General features: G+C 44.1%; 1 protein-coding gene across 3 annotated transcripts in view; it reads right to left on the bottom strand.

Moving 5' to 3' along the window:
• PPP2R1B (protein phosphatase 2 scaffold subunit Abeta) overlaps nucleotides 1-14,084 on the bottom strand; it is a 33,047-nt gene extending 18,963 nt beyond the window's left edge. For all 3 annotated transcript variants that reach the window (XM_027036482.2, XM_027036480.2, XM_027036485.2), the window contains exons 1-10: nucleotides 13,924-14,084; nucleotides 13,016-13,106; nucleotides 12,524-12,624; nucleotides 8,933-9,165; nucleotides 8,478-8,625; nucleotides 3,894-4,049; nucleotides 3,577-3,691; nucleotides 3,119-3,189; nucleotides 2,388-2,522; nucleotides 1,442-1,615 (exon numbers count right to left, since the gene is read on the bottom strand). In XM_027036482.2, the coding sequence (XP_026892283.1) occupies nucleotides 1,442-1,615; nucleotides 2,388-2,522; nucleotides 3,119-3,189; nucleotides 3,577-3,691; nucleotides 3,894-4,049; nucleotides 8,478-8,625; nucleotides 8,933-9,165; nucleotides 12,524-12,624; nucleotides 13,016-13,106; nucleotides 13,924-14,037 (1,338 nt within the window). In that variant the 5' untranslated portion in view covers nucleotides 14,038-14,084. The remainder of the gene's footprint in view (nucleotides 1-1,441; nucleotides 1,616-2,387; nucleotides 2,523-3,118; nucleotides 3,190-3,576; nucleotides 3,692-3,893; nucleotides 4,050-8,477; nucleotides 8,626-8,932; nucleotides 9,166-12,523; nucleotides 12,625-13,015; nucleotides 13,107-13,923) is intronic.
• Between the last annotated feature and the right edge of the window lie 376 nt (nucleotides 14,085-14,460).

Here is a 14,460-nt window from a genome sequence, read left to right as displayed (position 1 = left end):
GCTACCCACCTTTGCCAGCTGCACAGGTCTGAAGGGAGCAGAGGTTAAAAGAAACATCACCCCCACCCCCCCTTCTGGACAGTACTTTCAGTCTTCAGCAGTTAGGCACTGCTGCTTTCTACTCCGGACAGGTGACCCATGACAGTCACCAGTGAAGAAGAGAAGATGACCCTCAGCAGCACGTGGGAGTCACAGGAAAAACAGATGACAACATGACTTCACCTGACCCTATTTAGCTATACACAGATACCTCTGGCATCCATTCTGAAGAACGAGACACTTCAAATTTTTTAAAATATATGATGCCACAGACATGCACAGGGTGCGCTTTGTAAACTAAATATGCCAAAATCAGTAATATACATCCAAGGGTCTAAGAAAAGAGAAATTACATCCCACCTGCTGTGATCTGACAGTAATGGAAGTCTGGGGGAGAGGGGGACACAAAATGCAGCAATGTTAGCTGCAAGTGGACAGGTATTAGTAGCTTTCTCAAAAAATATTTAGGTATTCGTTCGTTCGACATTCTACAAATAGTTACGTGCTTAACTGCTGCCAGATACTGGCGGGCTCTGGAAGAAAAACACTGAACACAGTCGCTGCCCTAAAAGTGATCACTTGTCCTTCTCCCCAGCTAAATTTTTTTTTTAAGAGACAGCAAGTGTGGGGAGGGAGAGGGGGAGGGAGAGGGGGAGGGAGAGGGAGAGTGAGGGAGAGGGAGAGTGAGGGGGAGGGAAAGGGGGAGGGGGAGGGAATCCCAAGTGGGCTCCACCATCAATGCGGAGCAGGATGCGGGGCTCAATCCTGCAACCCTGGGATCATGACCTGAGCCGAAATCATGACCTGAGTCGGACATTCAACTGACTGAGCCACCCAGGCGCCTCTGAAATTTTAATTACTATGATTGTCAGAGTAAAACTAACCATGTAATATAAACAGCGATAACGTGGTCTCTGTCCAAAATACTAACACTATAAACATCATATTCCTTCCCTATATGATGATTCCTCAACTCCCTGTATTCAGACGTAGGAAAAGTGGTAACCAGGGACATTTTGCTCAGAATATGGGCAAACAGGGAAGCTGCCCAGAGCAAAAATCAAAGCTGACGTATCTTGAAACCACACTCCCTTTTCTTCTCGGTTAAGAATTCCTTCAGACATGGAGACACTAAATACCATGCTCTCTTATACATACCAAAACGACATTCTTCTATGACTTTGCTATTAGGTGGTGAGGAGGTGAAAGGCGTTTCTGTAATACCTTCTTGTTAGAAGTTAATGCACTACAGAAGATCAAAACCATCCTATGGGCAACCAGGTCAGACTTTCATGCATCTAGATGAACATTATCAGATAAGCTGTGTGGGGCTCCTATGAGCCACAGCGACTGTGCCCGACGATCTGATGCTACCCATCATTTGGTGAGCCAAGGTACTCACCAGCTGGCCCGCCAGCAGTGGCATATACTCAATGATGGCCAGCCGGACCCTCCACTTGGCATCTTCAGCCAGCTCCACTATGGCAGGAAGGAGAGACTGAGAGAGCTGACGGATCCCAATCACTTCATTTACACAATCCAAGTTAGAGATGATATTCAAACGAACTTCTGGACACTGCAAGAACACATATGAGCATCAAGGTCTCTGCCAACGTTCTCCTAACTATCATGATGAGGTTAACAACTGCCAAACATTTTTTTTTAAATAAGAAAGGACTGACTCGGGTGAAAAAAAAGTACAGCCTTAAAACAAATACTCACTACTCAATTCAAAGCACATAAATGTAACTGATATCTACCAGAACTTTCAATGAAAAGTCTATAGGACAGTAAAAAGCATAGGCTCTAGAATCAAATTACACTGATTCCAATCCCAGATTTGCCACTGCCAAAACTTTGGGTGAATTATTTACCTCTCTGGCTCAGTTTCCTCATCTATAAAATGGGGATAATAATGAGATGGGCTTCATAAGATTGTTTTGAGGATTAAACATAACCATACATGCAAAGCATTTATAATCACGCCTGACTGTATTCGTCAACAGATTTTATAGCTATCATTAGAATTTTGATACTATAATATTTAACTTAAAGCATTTAAAATGAAGAAACATTGGCTTTAAAGAGATGACATCAGTGGATATCAGCAGGAATTAGGCAGAGAGGACATAAAAACGTTTTCAGGTCTGTATCAATGGCTCCTTGTGCTCATTTTCTGCAGAATTTGGAACTCCAAACCCAAACACAGGAATTGTCACTGGTTTAAAATAAGCTACCTTTTTTTTATCCCTTCATCCCTGTTTCAGGTTCTATTTTAGTGCAACCCCAAACCAAAACCAAACAAATCACTGACTATCAAAGGCAACAGAGTTTTTAGACGGACTCACCTCATCCTTTAACTGAGCTAAAAAAAGAGGCAGAAGGTGTTCAATGGTATTCTCTTTTCCCAAAATGGTAGACAATCCCATAATTACAGATGCTAGAGCCGATTTGACATGTTGATTTGTATCAGATACTAATTCCTAAAATAAAATCAAAATTAAAAGCCTTCTTTTGTGGCAAGATGACAGAGACTTCCACACCATCTCCCAAGGAATTTAGAGACGGTGCTATTTCAATATACACTGGCTGATACACTTCTTCAGATCATCTGTGTAACAACACAAACCTATGCACCAAAGAGCATTTTACAATTCCCAATAAATAACAATGTCACATTAACATAACTGTCCCAATTATTCCCTGTCCACCTTTACACTCAAAAAAGCTTTAAGGTCTATGTTTTTTTCTTTTCTAATTTACTCATTTATTTTTGAGAGAGAGAGAGAGAGAGACACAGGGCACACACGCGGGTGCACGAGCAGGGGAGGGGCAGAGAGAGAGAGAGAATCCCAAGTAGGCTCCGCACTGTCAGCACAGAGCCCAATGCAGGGCTCAAACTCGTGAACCGTGAGATCATGACCTGACCTGAAACCAAGAGTCAGCAGTAACTGACTGGACCACCCAGGTGCCCCTCAAAAAGCTTTAAGGTAAAACAAAGAAAGAGAAAAATGGAGGTAAAGTCTGCCTTGTATCATACAGGGCAGAGTGAAACAAAAAATAACCTAGTTAGGTTTACCTTTATATAGGGGAGAATCTGACTCATAATTATGGTCTCTCTGCCTTCAGTGGGTAAGTTCTCACAGAGTTCTAAAAGAGATAAATAGAAAACAATAATGCTTACATACAGCCATTTACAAGATGCAAGGTTTACCAAGAGGTGCAAATTAAATCAAATCATATGTTTAAGCAAATAAGGGAAGAGAGGCCTTATTCTGAGCGTACTTTTTATCAATCTATATGCCAAATACACCAATCCTAAAAAGGCATCTTTTTGACAGGAACAAGATACAATGGTTATTTGGTTTTAAATATAAATAGAGCAGCTCTGTCTCACAGTGTGACATTTCCACACACTGAAATCATCTCTTACTCAAAGACACGTCCCACAATAACAAACATACAAAATTCACTGACATTTAAAAAATACACCAAAAATGAAGGCTATGTCCTGAGACATCAATTGAACACCTTAACCTTTTACTTTGTGGGCAGCAGCTGCTCGGACTTCAGCTTCACAGTCTTTGAGTAGGTTCTGAAAGGCGGGGATGAGGTCATTTAGGGTGATTTTAGGACCCACAGCTTTCTGGAGCTATAAAAAAAATTGTACATGTTTTAATGCACGCTAGCAAGTTTAACATGAACAAAACAAAACCAGTATAATCTTCAAGTATATTCTTGCTACAGGCATTCCCATTCAGAAGAATTCATTCAGAAACTGCTGGTACACAACAAAAAAGACGTTTTGTTTTTTTTGTCTTAGTACTTAAAAGATGTCACTAGAATAACCTTACCTCTGAAAACTTGTCAGCTACCATATAGCGAACCCTCCAAGATTTATCTTCCGCTGCTTGCCGGAGTGTGGGCATCACCAGAGCCTCAAGGTCCTCCTGGGTCAGCAACTGGGCAATACTGACACAAGCTTCCACAGCTAAGAGACGCACTGAATCCTAAAGGAATAGAACTTCTTTCTGTTAGTCAGATGATATCTACCGAGAGCCACAGGGCAGTATGTGTGGTACGAGGCAGTGCTGTGGGTTTCATTTAAAAGAAGAAAAAAAAAAAAGGGCATCTGTGGGTGGCTCAGTGAGTTAAGGGGCTGACCTCGGCTCAGGTCATGATCTCACGGTTTGTGAGTTCGAGCCCCCCATGGGGCTCTGTGTTGACAGTTGGGAGCCTGGAGCCTGCTTCAGATTCTGTGTCTCCCTCTCTTTCTGCCCCTCCTCTGCTCACACTGTCTCTCTCCGTCTCTCAAAAATAAATGAACTCTAAAAAAAACGGAACGGAAAGAAGGGAAAAAAAAACCCACTGCATACAGCTTCCTTCCTTCCTTCCTTCCTTCCTTCCTTCCTTCCTTCCTTCCTCCCTCCCTCCCTCCCTCCCTTCCTTCCATACAGCTGATCCCTTTGCCTGGAACAGTGTATCAAAATCCATAAAGGGAGAAACAACCTTGCTCTAGGAGGGCCTGGGTGCCTCAGTCAGTTGAGCGCCTGACTTCATTTGGCTCAGGTCGTGATTTCATGGTTCGTGAGTTAAAGCCCCACATATGTGGCTCTCTGCTATCAGCACGGAGCCCACTTTGGATCCTCTGTCCCTCTCCCTCTGCCCCTCCCCAGCTCATTCTGTCTCTCAAAAATAAATAAACATTTAAAAACAAAATACCTTGTTACAGAGTGAACAGTAATTTCCTTGGCTAGAGTGCAGAGCTTTTATTAAGGAAAACAAAATGAAAATGTAAAAATTAAATAAAAAAAGAGAACATTATAATGATGTCTTCAAGGCCTCCTCTAATAAGTTGTTGAAGGACAAAAATGAAAACTGTACTTGAACAAGCTGTTTAACAGATCAGAACAAAAACAAGAGAATAAGGCTAGGGGAAACACTTAGGAAGCTCAGTTTTTAAAATACTCAGTTTGGGGTGACAGTAATAGTTTAGGCATGAGATGATGACTTGGAAAGAAACACATGAAAAATAAAAGAGTTAGTAATAAAAAACAACAACACTGGATTTAAATGTTGAGAATCGGGGGCAGAATAACTTTGAGGTAACCAAGCCTAGAAAAAAGAGGCCAAAAACTTTAGAAAACTGTGAGATTAATGACCTCAGCTCCCCAAATGTAAACTGCCAAATGTCAATGTGATACCTATCTGTCTTTTGACCAAGTGGAAACATGCAATTAGACACATCAATGAGAAATTAGGAATTGAGATTACAGACTTGGAAATCTTAACAAATAGAAACTAAAAATATGTAAAAACATAAGCACCCAGGAGGAACCAAAACTCTGAACACCGTGTGTGCATATGCTATTACATATTTCACAAATATTACACATACTTTTCAAAATATTACAAATTTTAAAAATCGTCAATGAACAATAATTTACTGTATCCCCAAGATACTCGTTCCTCTACCCACAAGGAAACCAGCTAAAAAAAGGCAGAACTAGGTTCCTGGTAGTGGCTATACAAGGAACTTTGAATCCAAAAACAATGCTCTATCAAGGGACTACTATCATCTCTGGAAATATTTACCAATAAATATTTGTTAAATTCATCAATGACTTTTCTCCCCAATACCTGCTCCTCTTCCCAGCCTCTTCTCTGTCTCAGCAATGACACACCATCCACCCGGTTTGGGCTAAAGCCAAAGGTCAAGGTCTCCTTGACTGCTCTTTCCCCTCTTCCCATAGTCCCAGTGACTCTGCCTCTAAACCTATCTCCAGATTCTCTCCACCTTGACTATGCCACCTTAGTTCACCATCCTGTCTTGCCTACGTCTCCTAACTGGTCTTCCGGCTTCTAAACCCCACCCCCTTACAATTCAGCTTTCACCCAGAAGCCAGAATGCCGGGATGTTCTTTTTAAAAGGTACATTACACCAAGTCACACCACCTCTGCTTACGATCTAGGTGTATTCTCACTGCACCTAGGAAAAAACTTCAAACTCCATACCCTGACTTATAGGGCCTCCATGATCTGGCCTCGGCCTATCTTCTCCGGAAGACCTTACCAGAGTCCCTGTCACCCGCTTTGTTCCAACCTGACGGCCTTTACGCTAGGTGCCTTCTCCCGGTGGAGCTCCGGTACTCCAGAAAAGGGTATGGCTGGCATTTTTCTTTTGTTTCTCAGTTTGTATCACTACTTCAGAGTCCTTCTCTGACTAACCAGTCTAGAGGAATGCCCTATAATCAGTCCCTGTTACATCACCCTACTTTATTTTCGTCCTAGCATTTATCATGCTTATTGATCTGTTTATAATGGTTAAACACTGTAGCCCAGCATTGGAACGGTGCCCAGTATGTAGCAGGTACTCAGTAACTGTTTTTTCCAAAAATGAGTAAGCCAGGAGCCCCAATTCTACCAGGGGTCAGACAGAATACACATACACATATCATACAATTAAGCACTTATGTTTTTTTCTAATGTATCACAACTAGAAATCATATGCCTCTTGATGAAGTGTACAATCCCACATATAATCACCCCCAAAATATCAAACCTAAATCTCATCAAGCCTCTAGATCATGGATGGGGCAAACACTGGCCAAATCCAAAACTGCAGCTACTTCACATAAATAAAGTTTTACTGCAACACCACCACATACATCAGTTTACATATAGAGCTTTTGTGCTACGAAAGCAGAGTTGAGTAGTTACAACAGAGACTGGCCCACAAGGCTGAAAATATTTACCATCTGGCCCTTTACTAGCAAAGTTTACAAACCCTCCTCCCCCACACTACATTCAAGTTGCAGGAAATACTGAGGACAAAAGAAAATGTTAAATTATACCATGGGAAGCATCATCAATAAAATCCCAAATGAGGATTTAAACCTCTGCTGTCCGATGTGGTAACCACCACCCACATGTGGCTCTTGAGTCCATGAAATACGCTAATGCCCATGTTCATATGATCACTATTTTGGACCCAGTGTGTTAAATAACATAAACTATTAAAATTAATTTCCCATTTTCTAGTTTTTAAAATGTGACTACTGGAAAACTTAAAAAATTAATAGGTAACTTACACTGTATTTGTTGAACAGTGTGGTTTTAAACTATAATGTTCCATAAAAGTACAAAGAGAAGTCAGAGCTGGTAACCACAAAAGTCAAGAGAAAGTGTTATCTGAAGCAGGCAGGGGGTGGGTGTGCGTGGGCGAGAGCTGGGGTGGGCTTCCAGGGTGGTGGCTGTCAAAGTTCTGCCTCCTAACCTTCTTATCATTCAGAGTTGTATCTTTTGTGCTCTCCTCTATATGGTATTTCAGTAAGTTTTTTCAATTATTTTAAGGTAAGATTTACCAACTTTCAATATGAGACTCATCAAGAGGTCCTGCACATGTGAAGTGATTCCAGGAAGACACCAAGCAAATTAAAACCCACACGCATTCTTCTGGGGTCCAGAAACTCTGAGGGTGGATCCTCTAGCCATAAAGAAGGCAGTTCGGCTTAGCCACGAAGGCTCTGAACTCTGGAGCCCAAGTGCCTAGATTCTAACCCCATCTACACCACTGCAAAGCATGCCATCCTGAAAAAGCTACTTCGACTTTCTGTGTCTGTCATTCCCTAACACGTAACCTGGGCTATCTACCTCATGGGGCAACTATTACCCCAGTATTTCTTTTACGTAAAAACCCCTTAGGACAGGCTAAGAAAAAAATCACACACTTATTGCAGGTGCTCCTTATTGTTATTATTTCTACACCAAAAAGATCCAGATCCTTGGACTTAAAATTGCTATCGTACAAAGTCCCCCTATACAGTCCTCCAGAGAAGGGAGAGGCTCAGGCAGCATGCCTAACACATTTGTTTATCTGAAAGTCAAAAATCCCACACAACATGACCCCGCTGTGACCGGCTGTAATGCGTGAAGGTGTGTTAGCCCTTAAAGCAGCTTTGGTCTTCCCTTCTTAGAGGATTCCCATCTCCTCTCTGACTCCTGTTTTAACCACTGCCAGCACAAGAGAAAATCATGGTCTGGTTAAGAAAGAAATGGAAAGGCACCAAGATGGCTCACATTAAATTCTATCTAGGGGCGCCTGGGTGGCTCAGTCGGTTGAGCTTCTGACTTCGGCTCAGGTCATGATCTCATGGTCTGTGAGTTCAAGCCCTGCATCGGGCTCTGTGCTGACAGCTCAGAGCCTGGAGCCTGCTTCTCATTCTGTGTCTCCCTCTCTCTCTCTAACCCTCCCCCAGTCATGTTCTGTCTCTCTCTGCCTCAAAAATAAATAAACATTAAAAAAAAATTATCTAGCCCAAAATTAAATATTAATTTTGCAAAAAGGATCCTAACATACAACCAAAACTCCCAAAGGAATCCTTAAAACGTTAGAGGAAAGGAAATCTATGTACCTCAGATACTAATCACTAACTTACCTGTTCGTCTGAAGCTAGGTTAGTGAACAGCGGAACAATTTCACTTTTCACACTGTCTAATTCCAAAACTTTTGCAAATTCGCCCAATTTGGAAGCGGCAGCACGTCGTACCATGGGAGTGTCATCTGAGCACAAGGAACGGAAGTGCCTAAAGCAAATGATAATGAAGGTATTTCCTGTTAAGTACCACTGAATTAAATGCCCCCAACACACACACACACACACACACACACACACACACACACACACGGCCATCTTAGAGGTTTTCTTTTATGAATATCAGCGATTAGGGAGGCTTCTAATCTAAAAGCACTCGTATATTCAATTGAATGATAAATAGTCATGTTATCACATGTGTCCTGCTATCAGCTACTCACAGGTAACAGGGTACTGTGTAACTGTCAGCCAGAAGTTCCCAAAAACCCCAAATAACTCAAAAAAACAACGTATCTTACTGTCTAATTTCTGCTCTGACAGCATCTGAAGCCCTGGGATAGCAAACACTGAACAAGCCACACGCAGATGTGCGAGAAGTGAACCAGTCTCCACTCGCCAGGCGCTTCACCAGAGGTACAAAATGCGCTTCCAGAGCATTAGGAGTGTGCTCCTGGGAGATCTGCCTCAGCGACTCCACAGCCTTGTCTCGAACCACAGTCTCTTCCACAGTTGCCAGACTTTCCAAAGGAGGCTGAATAGGCCAAAAAGGAAAAATCAGAAAAGAAAACTTAGTGAATCAGGGTAGATACAGATTATCACCTTTCACAGGGACTGAAGGGAGGTGGTACATGTAACCAGAATGTTCGCTCATCACACCAAATGGTTACTTTCAGTTCACACAGTGATAACATATGGTGTGTCCAACCTGAAGACACGACTTCTGTAGGACAGCCAAGGTCTCATGTCCCAGATGGCAATTCCCAGATGGTGTCTACAAACGACACCGTGGAGACTCGACACAATATTAATATTACTGTGAGCTGAATGACTAGGTTTAAAAGATATGTAGCCAAATTCAGATAAGACCATGTTTTTCCTCAAGAGTAACTGCAAAAACATGAGCAACAGTGGGCGGCACAATTAAAGGATGACATCTCATCAGGCCACTGAGGCCACACAACTTTCGGAGAAGCAGCCCTGTCCACCAGCCCCACACCATCAACTTACCTGACATGTAAGAGGCTGAGTACGAAACCACTTTTTTCAGAAGACACTGCAGACTCTTTATGAGCGAGACAGAGAGCAGGAGTTGTGGGCAGAGCAATGAAGAACACAGAGATGGTAGGAATCCCTGTTTGCAGCTTTAGAAACAGAAGAGACCAAAAGGGTTGGTCTGGAATAGGATCAGAAAGTGAACATGACCCAGCCCAGCGAAAAGCACACGAGGGCTGGTTCTCTGAACCTCTACCTTTCTGGGTTTGCATTTGGTAGAGGCGTATTCAGCATACGCCATGAGCTGCCAATGTTGAAGATAAAAATCCACAACACAGGAGTCACGAAAAGACTGAAACAAAATTATGACTCAAAGAAAACAACTGTGTCTACTAATATTACGTTTCAAAAAACGTTTAATACACAAAAGTAGAAAGTACTTGGCATTCCTAAGAGGTATTCCAGAAGCCCTTTAAAACGATACTGCTTTCTTACTTGAAAGGCCTTTCACTATCTACGTCTGCCTCCTCGGAGCTCCTCTCATACAGTATCAGTGGATCATCTCTATCGCTACCATAGGATAAGGCCAAGCTCCTGAGAATCAAAGACGAGTTGTCTCTGGATTTTAACTCTGCCTAAGTCTCCAGGCCCTCTTCTACTGTTCCGCCCACCACTCCCGTGTACTCCAGCCACACAACCTGTTCCGTACTTCCAAACCCGAGTCAATGAATGATTACTGCTGTATTTGAGCACTGAGGACAGAGAAAAAACAAGGCAGACAGGTTCTTCGCTCTAGTGGACTTTTATTGTAGTGCAGGAAGACAACTAACAAAGAACATAATCTTACGGTGATGAGTAGCCTGTAAAGAAACAGAATAGGATGATGTGATCAGGGGTGACTAGGAGGCAATTTCAGGCTGGGTGTTCAGGAAAGGCCTCTTTGAGAAGATGCACTGAGGTTGATATCTGAATGACAAGGACGCAGCCATCAGAAGCTCAAGAGAACATTAGAGGGAACAACATAGGGCAATAATCTTAGGGTAATAACAAGCTTGGTTTATTCAAAGGACAGAAAGAAGATCCCTGTAAACAGAGCGAGTTTATCAAGAAGGAACACGGCAGGAGATATATTCAGAGATAGCTTGTAACTTAGCTTACAAAACCTAAGATAGGAATTCGGATTTTCTTTATTTTTAAGTTTATTCATTTATTTTGAGAGAGAGAGAATGAGCAGGGGAGGGGCAGAGAGAGAGGGAAAGAGAATCCCAAGCAGGCTCCGAGCTGTCAGTGCAGAGCCTGATGCCGGGCTCAATCTCATGAACCAGGAGACGGTCACCTGAGCCAAAATCAAGAGTTGGTCACTTAAGTGACTGAGCCACACAGGTGCCCTGGAATCTGGATTTTCTAAGAGCTGTGGCAGGAAGTAACCCATGTGCCAGGTGAACAGTGGACTACAGGGAAGGGTGGGAGGCAGGAGTGGAGAACGACTGGTCAGGATGTTACTGCAGCAATCTAGCAGAAAGACTGTGACGTCTGGAAAGACGAGGAGAGATGAGCTAGGTAGTAGTGGGGAAGAAGGAAAGTGAACGGATTTGGAATGCATTTGGAATCTACCGAATTACTAACAGATCCAATCTGGGAAATGAGTGAAAGAAATTTTCAAGAATGTCTTCTAGGTTTTGGTTTGTGCAAATGGGAGGACAGTGATGCTGTTTACTGAGATGGGACCACTAAATGACGGGCATATTTGGGGGAGAAAATGGAGTTCCGTTCCAGGCATGTTAACATTTTTTTTTTTTTTAAGTAGGCTCCATGCCCAGCAGGGAACCCAACTCAGGGCTTGGACTCACGAACCTGAGATTAAGACCTGAGCTATGATCAAGAGTTGGATGCTTAACCAAATGAACCACCCAGGCATGTTAAATCTGAAATGCCTGTTTGATATCCAAGAGGAAAAGCCACAGGCAGATAATGTAGAGAGATACAAGCAGATATCTCTATCTATGTATCTGGAATTCTATGGAAAGGTCAGAGGTAGAAAGAAAAATCACACATCAACATCATATAGACAGTATTTGAGCCATGAGGCATATATGTCTATCTTGTCCAAATGATGTCATCCTTCAAAACCTAATTCAGACACCATTCCCCAAGAGGTTTTCTCTCATCACCCTGGATGAATCCCTTTCTCCTTTCTGCTATTCAGGTACCTTTTATGTGCTCCCATTCTTCCATTTAACACTGTATGGTAATTATCTGTCAATACCTAAGGCAGAGACCTCATCCCATTCACGCTGGCCTTCTTCACAGCAACACTGTTAACTTCAGGGCCTGATATAGCAGGTGGTCAGTAAATGTCAACCAAATTGAGCTGAACTCATCAAATCCACAGAGTAAATCAGAAGCAAACCACAGGCTTAAAATCAAAGACAAAAAGCTAATAAACATTTCCAGGGCACCTGACTGGTTCAGTCTAGAGAGCACACAGTTCTTGATCTCAGGGCTGTAAGTTCAAACTCCACCCTGGAAATAGGGATTACTTACAGAAATAAAAGCTTTAAAAAAAAAAAAAAGAAAAGAAAAAGCTAATAAACATTTCCAAATTCATGACACCGCTAGATGAGAATTAAGATCTCTAATTTCAGGGGGTGGGGAGAAGACCCATAAAAATAATCGAACCCTTTTTCTCCCAACTGGCAAGTTCACACAAAGTTCTGATGCTCGCAGTCAGAGAAAGGGTTGAATCCGAAGTGCCTACATTATCTGTCCTCTCAACAGCCAACACTGAGGCTATCTACAAAAAAAAACTGCATTATAAATGTAGTGTTCCTATCGACAAATACTGTACGGTTTATACAGGTTAAGTTATGGAAGAATGGTAGACAAAATATACTCACCAGCAGACAATGGGCAAAGTCAGGACCTCCCACCAGGCCAGTGAAATTTCCCAGTTGCTCAGCAAGAGCTAACAGTACCTCATCTTCATCATAAATCGTATCTGGAAATGACAACGACCAGGTACTCATCAACAAAGAGAGCAGGCCCGGAGCTGGACACTCACAGAGAACTAGGAATAGACTCGATATTTAGCTAGAGGGGCCCGTCACAATCCTAACAGCATTCCAGAGCTGTATGACACAATGAATTAGAAATTGATAACCCCATATCAATGACTTTCCCATGAGCTCAACAGTTAACTGAATACATCTGGCCCCATTATGCTATGCCCTGTCTTGTTTCCTCAGAGTGCATCAGCCTCAGCTTAGTACTCAATAGTGTGGATAACACTTTCTAAAAAAAGAGTCAAAGTTCTGAAAGCCACTGGAAAACTTGAAAGCCACGGAAAGTGCAAATGGCCATACCTCTCTTCAAACAAAAAATTCATATACCTGTAAGGAATGGCAGCAGTTCTGTTCGTGTCCTTTCTACTCCAAGTGCCAGAGCAATTGTGGATAACTTCTTAATACTGTTAAGGCGGAGCTTTAAAAATACAAAGTGCAAAGAATAAACAGTTGTGATTTAGACCAAAACAAGAATACTACAAACAAGTGAGACAACGACACACACTGAGAAAGAGGCAAACCTTCAACTTGAGTTTGATTCTATGAGGAACCTCAGAAGCAGTGGAACATGCCTTCATTTTAACCAAACGAAGATTTTTTTAAGAGCCACACTCACAGGGCCCGTTAGAAAAAGAAAACACCACATACAGGAAGGGAGACGACTTCAAAATGAGAGCACATTGGCACTAGTGAAGCAGGTGAAATGGTTGAAAACAACCCTTGCCTCTCTCAAGAAAAGTTACAGCAGAGCTAACCCAACAACTCATCTAGGTAAGCCACCCCACTCTCTCTCTATCCACCAAGCACAGCCAGTTTCCCAGCCTAGAGAAAAGCTTTCATTCACCTGCAGCCCGCTCCAGCCCCCTCGGGCCACGCCGGCCTCCTCCCGGCCCAGGACTGGACGCGAATCCGCCTCCCTGCACCGCCCGGAAGGGGCGCCCAGGCGGGAAGCCGGGGCTCCCACAACCGCCGGGACCGGGCGCTGGGAGTGGGAGCTCTGCCCAGGTCCAGATAAGGTCTGGTCAAGCCACCACACCCCTCCTGGGACTTTCCCCTTCTCTCAATTAAATTTCTGCTCAGAAGCCGAAGCCGGCTCTTTCAGTCCCCGGGCCTCTCCCACCGCCGAAGCCGGCTCCTTCAGTCCCCGGGCCTCTCCCACCACGGCGCCGGCCTTCCTCCTCCCCTACCGCACGCCCCGCCGGGCCCAACTCCATTCCCCGGCCCGATTCCAGTACCTGCACATCCTCGTTGCGGAGCTCGTCGATTAAAACCGCGATCGGGTATAGCGAGTCGTCTCCATCTCCTCCCGCTGCCCCCGGGCCGGTCCCGGGCCCCGCTGTACCCGCCATGTTCTTTCTCCTCCGGCTGGTCGCCACCGCCCGCCCCGCGCCCAGGCCCCGCCCCGTGCCCAGGCCCCGCCCCGCGCCCAGGCCCCGCCCCGCGCCCAGGCCCCGCCCCGCGCCCAGGCCCCGCCCCGCGCCCAGGCCGGCGGAACTAAGGCCCATGCTCCTGCTTCCCCGAAGTGGGGGAGTAGAGTCCCCGCCCGGCTGAAGGAGGCCCCCACGTGGACCCCATTGCGGGGGCTGCACGTCTAAACTCCAGAACAAGGGTGGGCTGAGGAAGCGAATGGAGCCCCCACATCCTTTACACAGCCGAAAGAAACAGGGGCAGGAATGCATTCTGCTCATGATGGGCTGAAGGGATCAAGGACCTACCTGAGTGTTGCGAGCCCTGCTCCCAGGACTCAGGCAGACCAAAGAGGATGCCCGAGG

This window comes from Acinonyx jubatus, chromosome D1, assembly GCF_027475565.1.
Source record: "Acinonyx jubatus isolate Ajub_Pintada_27869175 chromosome D1, VMU_Ajub_asm_v1.0, whole genome shotgun sequence".
NCBI lineage: Eukaryota > Metazoa > Chordata > Mammalia > Carnivora > Felidae > Acinonyx > Acinonyx jubatus.
The sequence above is the reverse complement of the archived record's forward strand: the minus strand, read 5'-3'. Positions and strand labels throughout refer to the sequence as shown.